Source organism: Chiroxiphia lanceolata, chromosome 2, assembly GCF_009829145.1.
Source record: "Chiroxiphia lanceolata isolate bChiLan1 chromosome 2, bChiLan1.pri, whole genome shotgun sequence".
NCBI classification, from domain to species: domain Eukaryota; kingdom Metazoa; phylum Chordata; class Aves; order Passeriformes; family Pipridae; genus Chiroxiphia; species Chiroxiphia lanceolata.
This window is the reverse complement of record NC_045638.1, coordinates 8,981-33,128: the sequence shown is the minus strand read 5'-3', so window position 1 is coordinate 33,128 and position 24,148 is coordinate 8,981. Positions and strand designations below refer to the sequence as shown.

Here is a 24,148-nt window from a genome sequence, read left to right as displayed (position 1 = left end):
TGATGAAACAGATGTATTCTGTGCAGTATTTATGTTGCACACCCAAGACTTCCGTGTGCATAACGCACAAGTTGTGTTGTTTATCTCTACGTTTTCCTTCACCACCCTTAGCCTTGCCCTGTCACTGAGGCCTCTCTGTGGTATTACATTACAATAAAATGATCAAGATCTGAGACTCAAACCATATGTTCTCCTGGATCCAATTCTTACCACATCATCCTAGACTAGCAGATGAATCCAGCCCTCCACTCTTGCAGTGACTGGGAGCAACAGGACCATATGAGTAGTGCTAGAACCAAGTCTTTTAGGTAGAAATGTTATTAAGGCACAGCCCTCCTGCTTAGCAAAACACAGATCTGTAGCCTTCTTATCATTCCTAGAACTGTTTCCCAGGTGCAAGCTGATACAGAGACCATGCTGATAACCAATTGGTAACCTTCATCTTGAATCCAAGTGGTTAAAAAAGCAGAATAGGGAAGGGAAAATGCTTGTAGGGGATCAGAAGCACAGATCATGCGTTGCTGAGTCAGCCAGTAGAAAGACCCAAGCTTCTTTGGTTCACCTGGAATTGAAGAGTCTTGATCCTGTGGATACAGAGTACCCGTCTCTGGGAACAATACCTCCCATTTGATCTCCCCTCTCCTTCAGTGGTGATGGTGCTTCCCCTCCCAGGCTGGGCAGCCTGGCTGCGCCTCTCTCTGGATCACTCCCTGTTCCCCATTTGGGGTTCTCTGACGTCAGCTCTGAGGTCAGGCAGGCAGGGCCCCCTCCCAAACACAACAGACTATAGATAGCTGCAGCAGCAAATGCTTTTCATTAAGTATCCCCCCTCCTCAGCCCAGCGCGGGTTGGAGCAGCAAGAGGCCCCCGTGCCGCTCTGCTACATGTTTTCTGTTGTTTGGGGTGAGCTGTGCATTCCTCACAAGCTTTGAATGTCATGCAGAGCCCCGGAGGAATCCTCAGAGGAGTGGGAGGAGAGACCAGGCAGGGAAAGCTGCCTGAGCACATCAGGGAAGAGGCACCCCCTGCCCATGTCAGGCTGTGGAGATGCCCAAAGCAGAGGGACGTACCAGGTCTGTGCCAGCACCCCCTCCCACACAGCAACCAGCCCCTCAGATATGGGTTTAAAAGCCTTTTACTTCCCACCAGCCAAACTTGCTCAGCTAGCCCTAGTCTGGCAAAGCAGCCCATGAGGTGATAAATCTGTCTGTGTGTGCCCAAAAAGTAAAGAAACAACTTCAGATTAAGACTAACTGTGACTCAAGAGTAGTTGGATATAAATCAGCCATTAAGACATGCAACTAGAAATCTGGAGATTTCTAGCTGTTACAGCAATCAGGCTCCAAAACACCCTTCCAAATTAAAAAGAACATAGAAACAAAAATCCCATCTGCTTTCAAATGAATGCCTGATAAAATTGTGATTACAGAATTTTATATCTGTGACAGCTAAGGATCACACACACACCCACCCAAGAATGGCTACACACTGCCTTCTCATCCTGTACCATGGAAATCTGACCTGGACTCCCTTCCCGGAGCACACATATGGTGTCTTCTACTAAGGACAGGGAAATAAACTCCAAGCCCGCTCCCTCCCCCCCAAACTATTTGTGTCTGTGTTCGTGTGTTAAACCCAAGATGCCCGGTTCATGTTTCAGTGTCAGCTCACAGAGTTTATGCAGAAGATTGTTATGGATATAGTATGGATACAGAAACGTAGGACTGGAAAGCAGTTCCTGGGATGGCTGGAGGCAGTGAGCTCAGTGGCCACGCCCCAATTCGCTGCCATGCATTTTGGTCATAAATACATCTCAGGGAAAAACTTCCATGTGGTTGGTGAAATGCCAGCACTGGGCTGAGGACTAAACTTTATGGTCCCAGTTATAAAAACACACACTGACCATTCTCTTTAAAAGTGACATTTTGATATTGTAACTTATTTAAAGCACAGTATACTAATTTGTGGAGTGCAAGATGTGTAGAGATGCTGAATAGGAGAGCACGTGCAGCACTCCTGGCATCTTACACAGCTCAGGCTACCACAGCTCCTCTGTCACTCCCCGTACAAATCCTAAAGAGAAATAACACGAAATATTCACCACGGCTGCCACAGACAGTCCCCCGACCCTGCCCATTTGTCCTCGGCACACCCGGCCTGGGGACCCCAGTCCGGGGTCCCAACAGAGCCGTGTCCCAAACGGCAGTGCCACCAGTGCCACCTCTGCTCTCCATGCAGCCCCGGGGACAGAGCCCGGGCCAAACTACTGAGGGTCCTGCTGCATGGAGCCGTTCCCGGAGCCTGCACCTCTGTACACAGCGCTGCCCAGATCCCTGCCCCGATCCCTGCCCGTATCCCTGTCCCGATCCCTGCCCATAGCCCTGCTCATATCCCTGCCCCGATCCCTGCCCGTATCCCTGTCCCGATCCCTGCCCATAGCCCTGCTCATATCCCTGCCCCGATCCCTGCTCATAGCCCTGTCCCGATCCCTGCCCATATCCATGCCCATATGCCTGCTCCAATCCCTGCCCCGACCCCTGCCCATATCCCTGCCCACATGCCTGCCCCGATCCCTGCCCACAGCGCTGCTCATGTCCCTGCCCCGATCCCGATCCCTGCCCACAGCCCTGCTCATGTCCCTGCCCCGATCCCGATCCCTGCCCACAGCGCTGCTCATGTCCCTGCCCCGATCCCGACCCCTGCCCACAGCCCTGCTCATGTCCCTGCCCCGATCCCTGCCCACAGCCCTGCTCATGTCCCTGCCCCGATCCCTGCCCACAGCCCTGCTCATGTCCCTGCCCCGATCCCGATCCCTGCCCACAGCCCTGCTCATGTCCCTGCCCCGATCCCGATCCCTGCCCACAGCCCTGCTCATGTCCCTGCCCCGATCCCGATCCCTGCCCACAGCCCTGCTCATGTCCCTGCCCCGATCCCGATCCCTGCCCACAGCCCTGCTCATGTCCCTGCCCCGATCCCGATCCCTGCCCACAGCCCTGCTCATGTCCCTGCCCCGATCCCCGCCCATATCCCCGCCCGTTTCCCGGGCGCGGCCTGCGTGACGTCACTGCCTGCGCCAGACGCTGTGCTCCCGCTCCCGATCGGCGAGGCGCGAGCGGGATGAGCCGTGTGGGGACCGGAGTCGTGAGTGACCGCGGGGTGAGTGAGTGAGTGACCCCGGTGTGAGAGAGTGAGTGACCCCGGTGTGAGAGAGTGAGTGACCCCGGTGTGTGTGACCCCGGTGTGAGTGTGAGTGAGTGACTCCAGTGTGAGTGTGAGTGACCCCGGTGTGAGTGTGAGGGAGTGACTCCAGTGTGAGTGTGAGTGAGTGACTCCAGTGTGAGTGTGAGTGACCCCGGTGTGAGTGTGAGTGAGTGACTCCAGTGTGAGTGTGAGTGACCCCGGTGTGAGTGTGAGGGAGTGAGTGACCCCGGTGTGAGTGTGAGGGAGTGAGTGACCCCGGTGTGAGTGTGAGTGACCCCGGTGTGAGTGTGAGTGACCCCGGTGTGAGTGTGAGGGAGTGAGTGACCCCGGTGTGAGTGTGAGGGAGTGAGTGACCCCGGTGTGAGTGTGAGTGACCCCGGTGTGAGTGTGAGTGACCCCGGTGTGAGTGTGAGGGAGTGAGTGACCCCGGTGTGAGTGTGAGGGAGTGAGTGACCCCGGTGTGAGAGAGTGAGTGACCCCGGTGTGTGTGACCCCGGTGTGAGTGTGAGTGAGTGACTCCAGTGTGAGTGTGAGTGACCCCGGTGTGAGTGTGAGGGAGTGACTCCAGTGTGAGTGTGAGTGAGTGACTCCAGTGTGAGTGTGAGTGACCCCGGTGTGAGTGTGAGTGAGTGACTCCAGTGTGAGTGTGAGTGAGTGACTCCAGTGTGAGTGTGAGTGAGTGACTCCAGTGTGAGTGTGAGTGAGTGACTCCAGTGTGAGTGTGAGTGACCCCGGTGTGAGTGTGAGGGAGTGAGTGACCCCAGTGTCAGTGACCCTCGTGAGAGTGACCTCGGGTGTGTGACCCCGGGTATGAGTGACCCTCGGGGGCCCGGGGGCTGGGTCAGAGCGGGTTTGGGGTGGCGGGCGCTGTCGTGCCCTCCGCTCCGCTCGGAGCCCCCTGGGCGCTGCCCGGCCCCCCATCCCGCTGTTGGTCGGAAGCGGCAGCGCCGTGCCATTGTCCCAGCAGGTCCAGGGCACCGGCGGCAGCAGTGCCGTCAGCAAGTGCTCGGCGGCAGCACGGGGCTACATCCAGGACCGGTTCCTGCGGCTCTTGGCGGGGCGGCAGCGCCGGCGGGCGCCGCTTATCCACCGGTGAGGAGGGGACGCTGTGCGGGGCTTTTGGCTTCTCTGTCCCCAGTGAAATGTGCCACCAGACTGGTTCCTAACTCCAGTATTTAATGCTGCTGAAAGCTACTTGAGATTTGAAAACATTCTACTAATGTAAGCACATCAGTAATTTTCCCATTAACTCTCCTGACCGTTACAATTTCAGTAAGGTATTTGGTGGTTCTGGGAAGCAGGATTATCTTTTGAGTAAGCAGTGTCTGTCCAGGAGCTCATCTCCAGGGCTTTGCAAGACACAAGCACGTTTTAATGTGTGTGTGCAAAGGGTTCTAGGCTGATGTCGTCGTGGAGTTTACATAATTCGAGGCAAATAGTTTAAAGCAATTCAAATGACTGTGAATTGCCAAAGGAGTTTTGTTCAGAGCAAAAAAACAAAGAGTGGTGTTCAAGCAGAAGCTTGCAGGCCTATAAAGACAGGTGTGGCTCATCAAGTCAGGAAGCTGAGCCTGTGTTGATTTGTCACACAACAGGCCAAGCTGAATTCATAGAAGGGGTTGTGTGTTGCAGTTATCAAGACTGTCATCATGAATATTGGGACATCTTAGACTATCTGGTGAAATATTTGTCCCTGCCAGGCATGGTCATGAAAGCATGCTTGTTAAAGGGATAATAGGAGCTCGGATATAGCCGGGTGGATATACAATGAAACCAACTGAAAGAGAATGCCAAGGAACAAGAGGCATCAGTCCCTGCCAGACTAGGAAATGGTAAATGCTTCCCAGGAGTTTGACTAACTTAGTTCCATTTATTCAAAAACCAGAGAACAGAAGTCCTCTCCTGAGTTTGCTTCTCTTCCTTTTTCTGTTCCCCTCTCATTGCATTTGTACACACTCATTCATTTTGTTGTTACAGCATGTGATTTGGGGCAGGAGCTCCAGTATTGGCCATCTGCATTGCAGGGGAGCATCCTCATTTTCTGGATTCTTACATTTTCACTCAGTGAATATTTACTTATGCAAAACAAAACAGGTCCAGCTGGGATAGCTGCACGTTTTCTGTGGGTTTTCCATAATCTGGATGGTTAATACTCTCACTGAGTGCAGGAGATCTGTATTTATTGGGAAGCTCTAGAGATGACAAAGTCATCTCCCAGTGCAGGTCTGTAAATGAGGGGTTGTTGGGTAGAAGCTGAGAGGAAAAATAATCTTTATTTTTCTGAAATGGAAGATGGCAGTGTTGGAGAACTCAGGTTCCTGGGCAGCGATTCCAAGTGAATTTCTTTCGGCAGGGGTTATTACGTCCGCGCCCGGGCTGTAGATCACTGTGTCCAGGACTTCCTGCTGAAGACACAAAGCCACCCTAGGACACAGGTGCGTTTTCTCTGGGGGTACTGGCAAGTTCCACTAATGTGTGAAAAGTCTTTCTGGCATCTGGGCACTCCAGTAACTCGTTGGTGCATCTGTTGGGATCCTTTCCCAGGAGGGCACAAGAGAATCTTGACTGGCACTACTGTGGATCTCCATGTGTCACTTTGGCAGAAATATCTGGAAGAGGGCAATATCCACACAAAATTCTTCTGCCTCTTGCAGGATTTTGCCTGATTTTGTCACTCTGCAGATAATATTGAATATTTTTCACACCTAGATGCTCAGGATGCTGCTAGAGTTGAGCATAACTTTTTCTGACACTTTCTCTGCAGGTCCTGTCTTTGGGTGCTGGCTTTGACTCCTTATACTTCCGTTTGAAGGACATGGGTCTTCTGCATCACACTGTGGTATATGAGGTGGATTTTCCAAATGTGGTGTGCCAAAAAGCTACTCTGATCAAAAGAATGGAAGAGTTGTCAGCACTGGTGGGAGACACTGCAGAGGAAGGATTAGGTATGGTATTTATGGAAGGTTTTTTAGGTACTACATGTTTAGAAGAGACAAAGATACCTTCAGCTTTCAAAAAGTGAGAGATGATAGTGGGAGAACTATGAAGCTGGAAATGAAACTCACATTCATTTTATGAAAAACATTGGAACAAATGATTTTTAAGCGTTAGGAGATAACAGGAAGTTGCCAGGGTGGATTTGTCAGGAGCTGATTGTATCAAACCAAGGTCCATTTCTTTCTATTACAATTTCTGAAGTCCTGTGTCCAGGTTTGAGCTCATTGGTACAAAGACAGTGGCAAACTTCAGCATGTCCAGTGGGAGGTGATGAGGGTGATGAAATGATGGAGCAGGTGATGTTGGAGGGGAGCTGAGACGACTGGATTTGTTTAGCCTTAAGGAGAGGAGGTTGCAAGGGAGGTGAATCCTACTGCAGTCTTCAGCTACCTGTTGGGAGAGGGTAGAAAAGTTGGAGCCAGACTTTTCTTGGAGGCACAAAGCAAACAGTCAAGGGGCAGTGGTTGAAAGTTGCTTTGTTAATGGCTGGGTTTTGGTTGAAAAGGTCAACAAACCATAGCTTATCATATTCTGGTGGAGTACAGAGATATGATAATACTTGCAGATCATAAACTGGAACTTGTGAGGATGGTGATCTGTGAGTCAGGGCCTGGTGTTTGCAGAGCTGGCATGTGTGAGTTCAGGACTCAGTGCCATTGTACAGAAGTGAAATCTGTTTAGCAAACCAAACCTAAGAAAGTTGAGAAGGGTTTTCTGGTTGTGAGGCGAACCATTTGAATTCTATCAAAACGATGGTGCTTTCTTAGCCTAAACTGAAAGGTGTATAAATGAGAGTCCTTAAGGTTTGATTCTGAATTACAGTGGTTCTAGAAAAAAGTTCTTAAAGGAAATATGATGAAGTTTTGTTGTTATAGTAAATGTAATAATTCTATGAGAAATCTGTAGGTGAAATTTGCATTAGGAATAACAGAGCTTTAGATCTGCATTTAATGGATCATTTGGCACTATCCCTTCATGGTTCATGTAGTAATGGGGATTTTCCTGTACATGTCCCAGGGAAATAGAGTTGATAGACACATTCTTATGAGTGATTGCCTGTGGGTTTTATTTTCCTGTTTATCCCTTTTGCTTTCATTATTGCAGCAGCACTGTAGTGAAATTGCATCATTTTTGTCTCCCAGGAGCCATTACCTTTTCTGGAGAGGATTATAAATTACTGGGAGTGGATTTGTCAGAGCTGTCTGAGCTGGGGAGAGCCCTGGAGGAAGCAGGACTGGACAATGAAATCCCCACCCTCTTCATTGCAGAGGTGGTGCTCACCTACATGGAGAACAGCAGGTCAGTTGGGTTCTCCTCCCGTATCCATCACCTTGGGCTGGGAGACCTGCTCTCTTAAAACTAAAGCCTTGGGAATTCTGTGGAGTCCCAAATAGCTCCTTATATCATCACTGTGATGGTGTAATTGATGTCCCTGTGATATCCTAAAAGGGAGGGAAGAAAAAAGAAAAATCTCAAATGAGTGATTTTGTTCTCTCAGAGAATTTTTTTGTTCTTCTCATCCCCTCACTGTCTGTGCAGATGGGGAGGAGGTGCTCCCAAGTCCCCAGTACAGCACTCTCATTTGTGTATTGCCATTTGCCAGGATGCCTCAATAGCAGCTCGGTGGTGTTGAAGGAAGATGTACTGCATCTGTGTGGTGCTGGGGGAGCCCTCAGTTATTTCCTGGCTTACGCAGAGCCTCCCCACAGGTCAGATGCCTTGATTCAGTGGGCAGCGGAGCGTTTCCCTCGGGCCTGCTTCCTGCTCTACGAGCAGGTGCACCCAGAGGACCCCTTTGGACGTGTCATGCAGCAGCATTTCAACCAGCTGAACTCTGCACTTCGCTCTCTGGCACAGTACCCTGACTGTGAGGCACAGCAGAGGCGCTTTTTGGGGAGGGTAAGCACCTGCTTCTCTAGGGCGTGCACAAAGCATCACTGGCCTGAGTGCTTGGTCAGTGACAGGTTGAAGAAACAGGGCTGAGGCTGAGGCACTGCCTTCTCTAGTAGCATGACTAGTCATTTGAAAATGCTTCCAACCAGCTTGCAGCCTACTTTCTGATACAGGATTAAGGCATGATGAGTTCCTCTGAGACTTTTGTTGTAATAAATTAAGTTCTTAAGAGCTTTAGAGATAAGAAATCTATTTTCACCAGATTTTGGGCTGCTGTTACTTCAGTTAGACAGTCTTAACAGCTCATGCAAGTGTTTAATTTGGGGTCTTTATTTTCTTATGGGAAGTGAGTTTCTGTCCTTCCAGAGGTGATTACTTTGAAGGATTTCTCTTTTAGGGCTGGACTGAGTGCAGTGTCATGGATATGAATGAGTTTTTCACCTGTTGTATTCCAGAAGACGAACAGCAAAGAGTGCAGGCTCTGGAACCTTTTGATGAGTATGAGGTAACTCTCCTTTATTCTAAAGATGAGCAACCCATTTTTGATGCCATAAGGTGTCTGCAGTTTCTCATGGTCACAGTTCTGTACAGGGCTGCTGGGGCACAGGTGTTCATGGAGGCAGAAAGGACCCTGGTCTAGCTTGGTTAACACAGAGGCTGCAGGGAGCTCCAGATGAAGCTGGGGCAAGGAGCACGGGAAGAAGGCTCTCCTTGATGTTAGAAAAGCTTTATGTTCATTCCTCAGTGAGTGATCTCTCAAGGAGACAGTCTTGCCATAGCAAACCAACTGGTAGTATGAAAGATGTTTTAGATGCTAAAAGTTTGCATGGATTCAAGGGGCAATTACTTTGATGAAAGAGAAATACATTAAGGATTATACATTAAGGATTACTGACTACATAAAAACACACCTGATGTGAGGTTCCTGACTGCAAGTGGTTGGTAGCATTCTTGGGGAAAGTAGATGCACTTGTCCTGCTCTTTTCCATTTCTGTAGACTACTTTATATTTTGTCATTGTCGGATACAGGCTACTAGTTGCAGATATTTTTTGGTCTGACTTTGTACAGCCATTCCTGTATTAATGGCTGAAATTCAACTATGACTTTATTCTTTGCCATTTTTATGTTAACTGCTGGCAAAGTTTCTATTTGAAATCTAGAAGTGAAGGTAAGTGCAAGATAGTGAGTAACTTTGAGCTAAATATTCTGTGAAATGCTTACTAGAAGTTTCCCTTTTGATTTTGTGGTTCCCTGCTTATAATTCTAGAAATCTAATTGCTGCAGTATGAAAATAATTTAACATGCTTGCATTTATTTTGCCAACATGCAGGATCTGCTCTGCTACATGAATGCAAAAGTAATGACTGAAAGCTGGCAGATTTGCAAAGTGGTTTAGAAATGTGTACAAGAATTGTTGTAGATCAAGGCCATTGCTCGTACAGTGGGAAAGTAAAGACTTGGTATTGTTGTTGGAAACATGCATGAGAATAAATGATGTGATAACAGAGAACTCTACAATTAGCCTTTGAGAGAAAGATTAAGTAAGATCCAGGTCTCACTGTAAACAAGCTCAGTCAAATTAGGTAAGAAATGTAAAATACAGACTTAGTGCTGAGGGAGACATTTTGGGAATAATTTGCCTAGGGACTAATAGTGGATCCTTCCATTTTTGGTATTTACATTAATTTCTGGATACCACTTTTCAAAAGATGCTTTTTACTTCTAGTAGAGGCTGGGGCAACGATGCTGATAATGGGGTTTATTTTGCCTTTTAAATTCATGTTTATGCTTTGTAGTTGTATAGTTGGCTGAATATATCCCACCCCATGGGAATGGACATAGTCAAATCCCTAATGTTCATAAAGGCCAGGGTGGACTCTAACATTGCTACTGACTTCCTCTATATTCCTGTTGCTTGTGCTTCTGCCTCAGAATGATTCCAAGGCCAGACTGAAAGTTATGTTTCTGTATTATCATTCAGTACAGACCGTGTTGCACGTCTGGGCATTTGTGATTTCTTTGGAATCACTTATATTCCATGAACCTTAAGAAACCTTAATCCCTCTGATATAGAACCCTCACTCTTTCTGTGATCAGAATTGGGAAGCATAAAGGGAAGCTGATTCCAAAAAGAAAAGCTTCCTCATGCAACTTATAGTTAAGCTATGGAACTCGTTCCTACAGCATGTAGGAACAACACCCTACAGCGTGTTGGACATGTTAAAAGTTTATGTGAGTTCAAAGAGCAAGTGGATGCATTCAGGGATGAGAAATCTATCAAGGATTGTTCAATAAAAAGACACAACTTCTTGCTTAGAAGATCACTGAGCTGTAAATTTTTGAAGATTGAAGCGAGGAATGTATTTACACACCTTCTCTTTCTCAGATTCAGCCTTAGACCTCTGATTTTGACCCCTGTTGGAAACAGTGCAAGACTGGGTTGGTATTTGATTTGATCACCCTGGCTGTTCCGAGATCCTTACTGCTTCTTGCTCTAAGATTTTGAGGGGGATTGTTTTATGGTTTTGTTTTTTCTTTCTTTTGGACTTGCTACAGGAATGGCATCTGAAATGTTCTCATTACTTTGTGTTGACTGCATCAAAGGGAATGGAACCTTCCTGGGCTCCGTTGTCACCCAGTGTGACAGGTACGGTCCAACTAATTTTTGCAGTATTTTTTTATCTCATGCTGGTTATTCTCTGAGAGGTTTTAGGAGACAGTGAAGCCTGGAAGGGGCAGATGGGGATGCTGCTGTCTGGTAGCTTTCTCCACCCTTTTAAAAATACTGTTCAGGGCCACAGCCTGACACCGCTGGTTCTGATCAGTTCCATTCTTTCAGTTTATTGAGCTTTTCAGTCTGAACAACACCTCCTTCTGTTTATACATAGCCCCCCCCCCCTCCTGTACATGCCAGCCCACTCTGCTCTTCCTGCTGTTTTTGGGATCTCCCCTTTGAAGTTATTCCTACTTGCCTCCATACATGGCTCTCTGAACCATTCTCTCCTTCTGGCTCCCAAAAGGTTGTTCTGTTTTCCTTACTACCCTGTCCAGCAGAGCACTCAGGAGCCTGTCATGAAACTGTGCTTTGCTTTGTTATCCCATGTGGGTGGAATTGTACCTGTGGTATTTCTGTTTGTAAAATGCTTTTAAATCTGTATGTCACTTTTTTTAGATGGGAGAAAAGTGGTACAGCTGGGGAAAAGCCAAAACCAAGACTCTGTTTCCATGATAAGGATTTGGCAGCAGTAGCAGTCCAAAAAAATCCTGCTTTTAGCTGCTTTCTTCCTTTTTCAGGGTGGAAAGCAGAAGGTTATTTTTAACCTGTTTCATATCACTAGTCTTCACAGATGGGTACCACAAGTAGTTCTATCTGCAGCAGAAAGTTGAAGTCTGTGTTTTAGGGAGCAAGAAAAGCAGCTGAAAAAGGATAGGGCAGGATGGCATTTCTGAGGCCAGCAAGGCCACTGAATCCAAAGTATTGTGTCTTGATTAGATCTGAAAACATGAAATGTGAAATTGAAGCTGAATGAATGTGCATGTGGTTACATATACTGTGTGATTGTCACTGGTCCTTGTGAGGCTTTAAATCCTTAAAGGCTCCCAAATGTGTAGTATCTATCCTTAAGTTAAAGAAAAAGTCCCTTTGCTTAATGGACTTTATTGCAGTCAAGACACTTGATTCATTAGAGACAGAAGCAGAGTCTTTCTGCTGCTGTCCCTGTTGTATTCAAATCTGAGAGCAAAAGCCTTCAAAGTCTGAGCTGTGAATGCAAAAGGTATGTCTCTAACACCAGTAAATGCCCTCAGTTATCCTCTTGGGTAGATTTGAGTCCCTGTTCAAGAGAGTGCAAGTACTAAATCTTTGAAACAGATCATGGTAAGTATATTTTCTGATATGAAAAAACTCCTCAGTCTTAAAAAGATCCATCTTTAGAAAGACATTTAAGCCCAAGGAGATTAAATTTCTTACTTCATCAAATGATAAAGTAGGGTCTTGTAGTAAACAATGTTCAATACAGGCAATTTTTCTGAATATGGCATACAAAAAATGGACTGAGAGCCACTTCTTCACCTCGTCATCTCTAATAACAGAAGAATAAAGCTCTTGATTAAATCACAGAAGATGCAAATTCCAAACTGATTAAAAGAAAACAACGTGTACAATGTGTTGGTGAGCCAGAGTCCCGTGCTGAGAGTTTGTTTTGTGTTAAGGGGTATAGTATTTAGAGAGAAGGTATTTAGATAATTGGAAATATTCTCTTATAGTAGGACCATTGGAATTAATGTAGATCATTTGTCATGCTTCAGAACTTTATTTCAATGCTTTGTGAAGGTAGGATCACAATCTAGCAAGAAACTTTGAAATCAGCTTCCTGACTTTTGTCCTTTTTCTGCTGTTCTTTGCCATTCATGTAGCCAAATATTGTCTTAACCAGACAGGTGCTCCTTTTGAAGGCACTGCAGTGGTTCATATCTTGCTGCAGCAGCTTGGGACACTGCAGGCTCTTGGCCAGTCTTACCTCCACCCCATGAAAGCTGTCTCAGAACTGTAAGGAGTTGAGTGAGCAGTAAGTAGAAGTTAAAGTTGGCACAGTGATAGTTTTAACCATTACAACCTGATTTCTAGGCCATGTCAGATTGTCTGTGTGCTCTGTCAACTTGCTTCTCAATTTTTGCTTCTCGAAAAGATCATCTTGAAAAGATGGCATACATTATCTCTCACTTGGTTTGTGTTTGTGCATAAGTTCTCTGGTTCTCTTTGGCTTACAGTTCCTCACCGTGCTGCTCCTGTTGGAATGGCTGGGAGTGTCCCTGCAGCAGTGTGTGCAAGGCTCTCAGGAATTCCTGGCCTGAGACGTTACGGTCACCGCTCTGTTCTTATAAAACCCGATGTGATTCTCACCACTGGAGGCTTTGGGGAGGAGGATGGACAACACTGTCGCCTGAGAAATTTCCATGTGCTGAGTAAGCATGCAGGCTGCTGGAAAGCTGGCTGTGTGACAAAGAAACATCCTGATAAAAGATGGGGTGAGTTCCCACGCTGATGGCAAGTGTAAGGGAGAGACCTTTGTGCTAAAAGTGAAACAATGTCTAGAAAAAGTGGTGTCCCAGCACAGTGATCCTGGCAGTCACAGAGACCTGAAGGTTCTGAATTCTAAATGCTGGGTCCTGCTCTTTGATCACCACAACTCCATGCAGTGCTCCAGACTGGGGGCAGAGTGACTGGAAAGCTGGAAAAGGACCTGGAAGTGTTGATTGATGGGGGCTGAACATGAGCCCAGGTGGACAAGAAGGCCGGTGGCACGTGGCTGGTACCAACCATAGTGTGGACACAGGCCCAGGGCAGGAATTGTCTCCCTGTGCTGGGCACTGCTGAGGCCCCTCAAGTGCTGTGTCCAGTTCTAGAACCTCATGGAAGAGAGACACTGAGGGGCTGGAGCGTGTCCAGGGAAGGGAACGGAGCTGGAGTCATAGAATCATAGAATGGTTTGGGATGGAAAGGACCTTAAAGATCATCTAGCTCCCACCATCTGCCATGGGCAGGGACACCTTCCACTATCCCAGCTTGCTCCAAGCCCCGTCCAACCTGGCCTTGGACACTTCCAGGGATCCAGGGGCAGCCACAGCTTCTCTGGGCAACCTGTACAAGGGCCTTCCACCCTCACCAGGAAGAATTCCTTCCCAATATCCCATCTAACCCTGCCCTCTGTCAGTGTGAAGCCATTCCCTCTTGTCCTGTCCCTCCAGGCCCTCATCCAGAGTCCCTCTCCAGCTCTCTTGGAGCCCCTCTGGACACTAGGAGGGGCTCTGAGGTCTCCCTGGAGCCTTCTCTTCTTGAGGCTGAACAGCCCATACTCTCCCAGCATGGCTCCAGAGCAGAGGAGCTCCAGCCCCATAATCAACTTAGTGGCCTCTGGACTTGTTCCAACAGCTCCATGTCTTTATTGTGCTGGGGGCACCAGACCTGGACTGCAGGTAGGGTCTCACAAGAGCAGAATAGAGGGGGAGAATCACCTTCCTCAACCTGCTGCCCACGCTTCTTTTGGTGCAGCCTGGGGCATGGTTGGTTTTTCTGGGCTACAGACGCACACTGCCGAGTCATACTGAGCTTTTTGTTCACAAACACCCCCAAATCCTTCTCCCCAGGGCTGCACTCAATATGTTCTCTGCCCAGCCTGTATTTGTACTGGGATTGCCCTGACTCAAGGGCAGGACCTTGCACTTGGCCTTGTTGAACTCCATGACATTGGCACAGTCCTGCCTCTCCAGCCTGTTTAGGTCCCTCAGGATACCCCATCCCTTCCCTTCAACTTGTGTCTGCACCACACAGCTCCATGTCATTGGCAAGCATGCTGGGAGTGCCCTTAATTTCATTGTCCCTGTCACCAGCAAAGATGTCAAACAGTACTGGTGCCAGTACTGACCCCTAAGGGACACCACTCACCGCTGGTCTGCACTTGAACACTGAGATGCTGACTGTGACTCTCTGAGTGAGACCATCCAGCTAATTCCAAAACTACCAAGTAGTCCATCTGTCAAATCCATGTCTCTCCAGTTTAGAGACCGGACGTTGTGCTCAAGCAGTATCAGATGCTTTGTACAAGTCCAGGTAGATGGTGTCTGTTGCCCTTCCCTCATCCACCACTCCTGTAATCCCAACGTAGCAACAGCTGAGGGAGCTGGGGGGACTCAGCCTGGAGAAAAGGAGGCTCAGGGGGACCTTCTCACTCTCTGCAACTCCCTGACAGGAGGGGGGAGAGCTGGGGGGCGATCAGGCTCTGCTCCCAGGGAACAAGGGACAGGACTCAGCACTGTACTCAGCACTGGTGAGGCCTCACCTGGAGTACTGTGTCCAGTTCTGGGCCCCTCAGTTCAGGAAAGATGTTGAGGTGCTGGAGCAGGTGCAGAGAAGGGCACCGAGGCTGGTGAGGGGACTCGAGCACAAGTCCTATGAGGAGAGGCTGAGGGAGCTGGGGTTGTTTAGCCTTGAGAAGGCTCAGGGGAGACCTCATCACTCTCTACAGCTACCTGAGAGGAGGTTGTAGGCAGGTGGGGGTTGGTCTCTTCTCCCAGGCAACCAGCAGTAGGACAAGAGGGCGTGGCCTTAAGCTGCGCCAGGGGAGGTTTAGGTTGGATATTAGAAAGAAATTCTTTCCAGAGAGGGTAATCAGCCATTGGAATGGGCTGCCCAGGGAAGTGGTGGATTCTCTGTCCCTGGAGGTTTTTAAGATGAGGCTGGATGTGGCACTTAGTGCCATGGTCTAGCAACTGTGGTGGGAGTGGATCAAGGGTTGGACTTGATGATCTCAGAGGTCCTTTCCAACCCGTCTGATTCTATGATTCTATGACAAGAGGAAACAGCCTCAAGCTGTGCCAGGGGAAGCTCAGGTTGCATATGGAGAAAAATGTCTCCAAGGAAAGGGTTGTCCATGCCTGGCACAGGTTGCCCAGGGCTGTGGTGGAGTCCACACCCCTGGAAGGATTTAAAAGCTGCGTGGATGCGGCACTTGGGGTCATAGTTTAGTTGTGACCTTGACATTGCTAGGGGAATGGTTGGACTATGATCTTTTCCAACCTAAGTGATTCTGTAAAAGTGTTTCTGGAAAAAACATGCGTGTGAACCGGGGCGTTTTGTGTCTCTGCAGGTGAGCGGTTGTACCATACCGTGTCCTGTCTCTCGGACACTCTGGCCCTGGTGGTAGGAGGACGACTGTCCCCATCAAATGCAGGCTTGGGAATGTTGTGGCTAAAGTTCCCCGAAACCTATAATGCTTCAGACCCAGATGACATTGCAGTGGAGCTTGTAAATCTGCAGCCTGCTGCTGAACCAGCAACTTTGCGTTGGAGACACAGCACAACCGAAGTGACATTCAAAGGTAAAAAGCCTGGAAAGAGTGGAAATGGTCATAGATATGCAGGACCTTGTACTCAGTCTTGTTGAACTTCATATTGACCCACTTCTCAAGCCTGCCAGTAGGAAAGAAATTAAAAGAGGCTCTGAGATCTTGGCACTTGAAATATGGTAATTTTATATTTTGTATGCTACATAACCCCCAATGGTAAGTGGAATTGAAACCTAGGGATGTAATCTGTTCGGGAAGACTGATTCTTTGAGATCATTTATGGCTGAAGTTATTCATTCTTGATCACACCAGAAGGAAGTTTTGCTATCTCCAAAGGATATTTTTTGGAGCAGAATTCCTAGCTCTTTATCCAGAAGTGCCTCAGAAGTGTTACTTTTCTACTAGGAATTGACAAATACTCAGTAGTTGTGAATGGCTCTAGAATCAGGTCCTGCAGTAGCAAGCAGAAGGTTGGTCTAGTAAAAGATCCTGAGTATAAGGGGCAAAAACTTAAGCATTCAGGAGGTGAAAGCTGTCCCATTCCTGCCAGTGGACAGGGAGCTCTCCAAGGGGAGCAGAAGGGAACTGTTAAGCAATTGGTAGTCTAGTCTGGAGCATACTTTCCATTTGTGGAGCAATGTTTAGTTAAAAGTGTAATGTAGTTTAGAGCTCAGCCTTCCAGTCAGAATTTTGTATCAAAGAAGCAAATGTGAAATGGGTAAGTAAAATTTTATAAATTTTACATTGTTTTTTGTCTTTGTCAGACTGTATTGTTTCATCTTATTTTTGCCTTGATGTTGCTTTGTAGCTGAAGGAAGTGACTAACCCTGGTGTTATCGACACAGTCCATTCTCAAGGAGTGAAAGGACAGGGCATAGTGCAGTGAGTGCACGTCCTTAACATCTATCCAAAGATGTTTGCACCCTTTTTAACCTCCTTTTTGAGGCTTCTCCATATTAACAAATACACATTCGTGTTATGAGAATTTATCAGTTTTCCTGAAATGAATAGATGTCCTTGAGCTGCTGTGATTTAGATACTTAGCGTTTTCTAGTTTTATTAGTTCTACAGGAGTCATTTTTCCATTGCCTAGAGTTCCATTCCCTAAGTCTATTAGGTATATTGGAAAGCATGTTTTCCCCTCTTCATTTTGAGACTAGAGTGTGTGATTTCCGTTCCTTAAACATTCCAGACTGTAACCATTCAACAACTACATAATATAAGTGGATGATGTGATCTTCTGAATGACCACAAACATGAAGAGTGCAGGTTCTTAGAGTGTTTAGGATGGTTGTGTGCAGGGCTGAGGGTGGGACTTGATGATCCTTATGGGTTCCTTCCAACTCAGCATATTCTGTGAATCTGTGATTCCGTGTGTCTTATAAAAAGATCTAGGTACAAGAGTAGTTCCAGTATCTATGAAACAATTTCTTGTATTTATTGATGAAGTCTGGAGTTGTTTATCAGGTTGCAGGATGTCTTCTAGAAATAGTATATAGAACTTCTGCCTGACTGCATTAATTTCTGTCTTCAGTCAGCTCCCCTTCTATGTAGACAGAAATTTTTGCTTTGGTGACATACCAAATTCTAGCTGCCCTTTTCACCTGGTTGTCTGTTTGTGCAGGTGAACAGTACCTGTTTGTGTATGGGGGCCGCTCTGCTCTGGAGCCTGTGCTTGGGGATTGGTGTTTCCTGCACGCTCGAGAACTCTCCAACACTGTGGTAAGAATGTACTCCATGGTGATTCAAGTTAGAGCTGACTTCTAAACATCCTGCTTTTTACTGGAATACAATCTTCACAGGCAGTCCTTGATGACCCTGATAGTACAATGTGAGGGGGTTTATGTTTAAGTGGATTTCTTCATATGCCAGTTTGTGCCCATGGCCTTTTGTCCTGTTGCTGGATGCTACTGAGAACATTCTGTCTCTGTCTTCTTTGACCTCTCCCATCGTGGACTTATCTAGCTGTATGCCAGACATTTTTGTGGAAGAATACTCTTAGAGACAGTATAAAAGGCTTTGCTAAAATCAAAACCACTCCCACATCTGCTGTCTTCCCTCAGTCAACTAGATTGCTGAACGTGTCATAAAAGGAAATTGAGTTAGAGGACTTCCCCTCTCACGAACCTACTGGTGACTGGCCACCAGCCTGCTATAACCCCATTTACTCTGAGTGTTTGAGCCCAACGTTTTACATTGCACAGTCATAGGGTGAGAGATGCATAACTGTAGGAGCTCACGAGCTAAACATGAGTAAGCAATATCATGGTGTTGTGGGAGGCCTAAACTCTGTCTTCAAATATGTAACCAGGACCGTTATCTGTAAGCCACGTGAATTGCTCCTTTTATTTTCTTCAATGTTTCCAGCAGAATTCTTGTAAAATACCCAAAGCTGATTGCTGAAAAAGAGATGGACAGGGTGCAGTACAGCTGTATAGAGGTCCACAGTAGGAGTAATCACATACCTCACAAGGGAAGGTTTTGAAGGACTTGTAGCTGTTGAGTCTGGAGAAGATTCAGGATAGAAATAAATCTTCAAATATGTAAAATATCACTGCAGAGAAGACAAAAAAATTGCTCTCCATTTTTACTTTGAGTAGTGCAGGGAATCAACTGGACACTAAGATAAGCTGTTGATTGTGGAGTTAGGCTAGCCAAGTGCTGCAACAGACTGCCTAAAGAGGTGAGAAATTCTTGTCACTGCAGACTTTCAGAAGCTATTATATAAACATCTATGCAGATGATAATAGATATAGTTTCATTTATTTTAGGGGAAAGGGATGGACAAGGTGGCCTCCGAATTTTTCTCCACCGCTTGCTTGCTATGATATTTCTTTAAACACCTGATCTTACATTTTTTCCTTTAGTACTTGCACTGAAGGGAGTTTTTTCTGTTTTAGTCCTGCAGTTCAGCCTGCTATCCTGCCCTGTGGTTTGAGCCACTGATCACCTGCTTTGCTGGTCACAGCCATAGTCCATGTGGACTATGGAAATGGAAACAAACTCAGGGTTCTCAGGTGTATCTCTTGAGCAGAAAGCAGCATGTAAGAATGCAAATAAAGTTACCTATAATAAATGTACAGAAATAAACCCTCTAAAGACTGATTATATTAAATATACTGAGGCCCAGAGAAATATTTGAGATAGTGTAATTGGAAGCACTTGTATTTAGCAGTCTCTAGAGGAATGTGTGGATAAGGTTGGGTGTCAGAAAACTCAACCACAGAGGAAAAACTCATTTAAAAGCCTGGACATTAAGAAGACACTTAGCTTGGCAAACTGCAGCCTTGGACTTGTGTTTTTCTAGATTGCTGTTGAGGGTCCAGTCCCAGAAAGCCGCCACTCTCACAGTGCCTGCAGCTGGGAAGGAGGAGCGCTCATTGCAGGAGGTCTGGGAGCAGCTGAGCAGCCCTTGGGTTCAGTTTTCCTTCTGAGGAAGCTTGAACATGGCTTTCAGTGGCAGGCAGTAGAGACATACCCTCCTCTCATCCCAAGGTGAGCAGAATGTGTTCATAACATCATAGAATAGTTTTATTTGGAAGGCACCTTTTAAAGGCCATGTAGTCCAACCTCCCTGCAATGAGTGGGACATCTTCAACTAGACCAGGGTGCTTAGAGCGTTCATCAGTGAATCTTCAGCCTGTCTCTACCAACCTCCCTTGCTAATGGGGTTCAATCTCATTTTGAACTCACAGGTATTCACATACTGCACATGTGCATGAAGGAAAGCTTCTGCTCGTTGGCGGAGTGTGGTTTCAGGCATCCTCCGTGCCAGGCATCACTGTCATTGACTTAATGACTGGCCTCTGCTTGGACTATGTGATCAATGTGGTAAGTACCGAAATTTTTCTTTCAACGTTGTAGGAAGGAAGGTGATAACTTTAGAGCTGTTCCTTGAAACTGAGTAGAGAAAGCAAAGTCGGCAAAGCTGGGAGTGGAATAAACATTCCCTGTTCGAGGTAGAATCTGATTTTGAAGTGCTTTTACCAGTACAGAGAACAGAACAGTATTAAGAGAGAGAGAGACACTGTGTGGCAGAAGACTGGAGGATATGGAGCTGCTCTGTTCCAGAGAGGGGCAGTAGAACTGAAATGGGCACAAATCTAGTCCCTTTGGGATACCTGTGGAGGAAGGGAACAGATCAAACCAGAGCCTCAGTGAGTCTTTATGGAGGTCTGTGGTATAATTTCATTGAGAACTTCTTGGTGGAAACTGCAGTGTTATAGCTGCTCCCTGGAATACAAGAAAAAACAGCATGGAAATACTGGAAACTCCACTGAAACATAAGAAAAGTAAAGTAAGGGTCATTGAACACTGAACAGAGAGGGTGTGGTGTCTCCATTATTGGAGATATTCAAAACCTGACTGGGCAGGGTACTGAGCAACCTGCTGTAGTGGAGCCTGCTTTGAAAAGGGGTGGTTGGACTGGATGATGCTCACAGGTCCCTTCAACTTTATCTGTTCTGTGACTTTCTTCTACGAATCACTGAAGAACAGTCATACAGGTGGTGTCACATAGCAAGATTTTGGCACACTGGACAAAACTTGGTCTGCATGTTTGAGTAACCCTCATCTCAGATAATACTGTCTGGAGTAAAAGAAAGACATGGATCTGTTGGAGTGAGTCCAGAGCAGGGCCACAAAGATGATCAGAGAGCTGGAGCATGTTTCCTGTGAGGATATGCTGAGAGAGTTGGGGCGGTTCAGCCCGGAGGAAGAGGGCTCTGGGGAGACCTTAGAGGCCCTTCCAGTGCCTAAAGGGGACTTATGAGAAAGATGGGGACAGACTTTTTAGCTGGGCCTGTAGTGATAGGACAAGAGGTGATAGTTTTCATCTAAAGGACAGTAGCTTTAAACTAGGTATAAGGAAGAGGTTTTTTACAAAGAGCGTGGTGAGGCCCTGGCCCAGGTTGCCCAGAGAAGCTGTGGCTGCTGCATCCCTGGAAGTGTCCAAGGCCAGGTTGGACAGGGCTTGGAGCAACCTGGGCTAGTGGAAGGTGTCCATGTCCATGGCAGGGGGGTGGAAAGAGATGGCCTTTAAAGGTCCTTTCCATCCCAAATCATTCTGTAATTCTATAAGAAAACTTCTGTTGCTTGACAAGTTATTTCTTTTACATAAAGAAACAACTATCTTTAGATAGCTGTACATATGGAACCTGTCTTAGGTGAAACTGGAATTTGTGACAGGTCACAGTGGACAGGATGTGTTTATCTGACTGACCTTATGGCATGTTCTTGGAGGCATAAAGCATGAAGCATGCTTAAATGCAGCTTAGTTTTTAGTTACTGTCTGTAGCAGAAGTTGTAAGGGACCTCATATCCTTTAGATAAAATAGGCTGCCCTTGGACAGCAGTGAGGGTGGGTAGGGTGGTAATAAAGTTGTATCTAAAAGAATATAACTTTTTTGTTTACGTTGAATAAGTGGATGCAGTTGGATTGGTAGCTGCCTTTGCTTATGAGCTGTTTGCTTTGGCTTTGGTGAAACTTTAGGCTTTTGAACCTACCAGTTACATAGTAAGCTTTGGAACTCCTTGCCACAGGCCAGGAATGCTAAAGGTTTCCATTGAATCAAAAAGTGACTGCTGTCACCCTTTTCAGAAAGCATTAGGGTTCAAGGATTACCAAGACATTCTCTCCCATCTAAAGCACTGAACTGCAAATTGGGGGGTGGGTGGGTGTACTGGAGGATTATACCTCATGGGTTCCTTGTTCCTGTATTCTCAGTCTCTCTCTTTTTGCCCACATTCCTGGGTGATACGGTGAACTGTGTGAAGTCTTGTATGTTGAAAATCTTCTTTCCTTTTTCAGGAGCATCTGGAGTGGCCATTAATGCTACATAATCATAGCAGCGTCTTTCTGCCAAATGAGAAGGAGTTGTTGGTTATTGGTGGTGGTGGGAACTGCTTCTCCTTTGGGACACACCTGAACCCAGAGCCTGTCTCACTGAGCCTCAGCAGCATCCTGACCAGTCACTGACTGGGACCAAGCAGGGCTGAACTGTGCTGCTGCACTGTAGGGAGACATCTATTCACTCAGAGGTCCAAGATTTCCACAAGGGCTTTGTATCCAGAATGCATTTGTGAAGGTGGGATCAGGAGGGACAGTTTACAGAAGGGGGCTCACAGCTCACTGACCTTTGCTTTTGTACAGCTCTTCCTATTACTATAAATAAAGTGCCTGAGAAGCAGCTGCAGCAGAGGATCTTAGAGGTGAAGTGAGGGTCAGACTGTGTTCAAAATCTGAACGAAGTCTAACCTGAATTCATAGAACCATAGAATGGTTTGGGTTGCAAGGCACATCATCCAGTTCCACACCCCTTACATGGGCAGGGACACTTCCCACTATCCCAGGTTGCTCCAAGCCCTGTCTACCCTGGCCTTGGACACTTCCATGGATGGGGCGGCGACAGTTTCTCTGGGCAACCTGCACCAGGGCCTCACCACCCTCACAGGGAAGAAATCCTTCCCAATATCCCATCTATCCCTGCCCTCTGTCAGTGTGAAGCCATTCCCTCTTGTCCTTTCCCTCCAGGTCCTTGGAAGTAGTCTCTCTCCATCTTTCCTGTAGGCTCCCTTCAGGTACTGGAAGGCTGCAGTTAGGTCACCCCAAACCCTTCTCCAGGCTGAACAATCCCAGTTCTCTCAGCCTTTCCTCATAGCTGAGGTGCTTCAGCCACATCTGGACTTGGTCCAACAAGGTGATGTCCTTCCTGTGCTGATTCCCCAAGGCTGGAGGCAGCTCTGCAGGTGGGGTCTCACTCGAGGGGACAGAGAGGCAGAATCCCCCCCTGCCCTGCTGCTCACACTGTGGGATTAGCCAAGCACACAAGAGTTTCTGGACTGGGCCAAGTCCAGCCTCTCCCCCACCAGCATCCCCAGATCCTTCTCCCAGGGCTACTCTCAATGTTTTATCCCCCAACCTGGATTAATATTTGGGGTTGCCCTGACCCAGGTGCAGCACCAGCACTTGGCCTTATTGGACTTAATGAGATTCCCATGGGCCCACTTCTTGAGCTTGTTCAGGTCCATCTGGATGGCATCCAGTCCTTCAGGATGTGGAGCTGCTGGAGCAAGTCCAGAGGAGGCCATGGAGATGCTCCAAGTGCTGGAGCCCCTCTGCTCTGGAGCCAGGCTGGGAATGTTCACCTGGAGAAGAGAAGGCTCTGGGGAGACCTCAGAGCCCCTTCCAGGGCCTGAAGGGGCTCCAGGAGAGCTGGAGAGGGACTGGGGACAAGGGATGGAGGGACAGGACAGGGGGGAACGGCTTCCCACTGCCAGAGGGCAGGGTTAGATGGGATATTGGGAAGGAATCCTTCCCTGTGAGGGTGGGGAGGCCCTGGCACAGGTTGCCCAGAGAAACTGTGGCTGCCCCATCCCTGGAAGTGTCCAAAGCCAGGTTGGACAGGGCTTGGAGCAACCTGGACTAGTGGTATGTTCCCTGCCTATAGTAGTGAAGTGGTTTTTGATGATCTTCAAGGTCCCTTGCAACCCAGTCCTGTGATTCCATGATGACTCTCTGACTGTGCACATCATTTGTTGGGTGCAGAGAAATTGTTCACATTTGCTTTGGTTTTCTTCTCACCTTGTTTGTTTTCTCTCTTCCAATATTTTCAGAATTTTTTTCTAGTTACTAAATTGTCTCACCTTATGAGTTTCTTTCTCTCTTTTTTTTTTCTTACTGAATTGGCAAGTGGGGTTAAAGCACAAAACCCTTCTTCAGCTCCATTGCCCTTCTCCAGACATACTCCAGCACCTCAATGTCTTTATTGTCGTGTGGGGCCCAAAACTGACCCCAAGATTTGAGGTCTGACCTCACCAGTGCCTGGGCCAGGGGGACGATCACTGCCCTCGTGTCATGGAGGCTCCTGAAATTGAAACAAACCACCTATTCAAAAGAGATTTATTTGATGAACCAGTTAAAAACCCAGCAGTTACAGATCCAACAACAGCTGGAAACAGATTCGTGATGTCAAATGGAATTGTTACGACCCGACTGACCTTAGGAATCCCAACGGCTTGAGAGGGACAACCTGGAATGCACGGTCACGTGCCTGAGGCAGCCAGGGCTCTCCCTGGGGCTCCTGGGAACTCCCAGTGTCACAAAGGGGGCCCTGCCTGACCTGTGGTGTCACAAAGGGGGCTCTGCCTGCCCCATCATGTCATAAAAGGGGCCCTGCCTGTCCTGTGATGTCACAAAGGGGGCTCTGCCTGC

General features: G+C 47.3%; 1 protein-coding gene across 3 annotated transcripts; it reads left to right on the top strand.

Annotated features, from left to right (window-relative positions):
• The first annotated feature begins 3,079 nt into the window (after window positions 1-3,079).
• On the top strand, window positions 3,080-24,143 carry LCMT2 (leucine carboxyl methyltransferase 2). Of its 3 annotated transcripts, none has more exons than XM_032680299.1 (14): window positions 3,080-3,156; window positions 4,169-4,293; window positions 5,555-5,636; window positions 5,966-6,146; window positions 7,341-7,497; window positions 7,908-8,097; window positions 8,489-8,596; window positions 10,649-10,739; window positions 12,863-13,120; window positions 15,739-15,969; window positions 17,561-17,658; window positions 19,244-19,431; window positions 19,632-19,767; window positions 21,746-22,349. In XM_032680299.1, exons 1-14 carry the CDS (start codon window positions 3,118-3,120, stop codon window positions 21,911-21,913), a joined length of 2,052 nt encoding a protein of 683 aa, XP_032536190.1. In that variant the 5' UTR covers window positions 3,080-3,117; the 3' UTR covers window positions 21,914-22,349. The 3 variants fall into 3 exon arrangements, with proteins under 3 accessions (XP_032536190.1, XP_032536191.1, XP_032536189.1); XM_032680300.1 differs by lacking the exon at window positions 21,746-22,349 and adding an exon at window positions 23,627-24,143 and having other exon boundaries at window positions 3,087-3,156; window positions 4,166-4,293; XM_032680298.1 differs by having other exon boundaries at window positions 3,087-3,156; window positions 4,166-4,293.
• The last annotated feature ends 5 nt before the right edge of the window (window positions 24,144-24,148 follow it).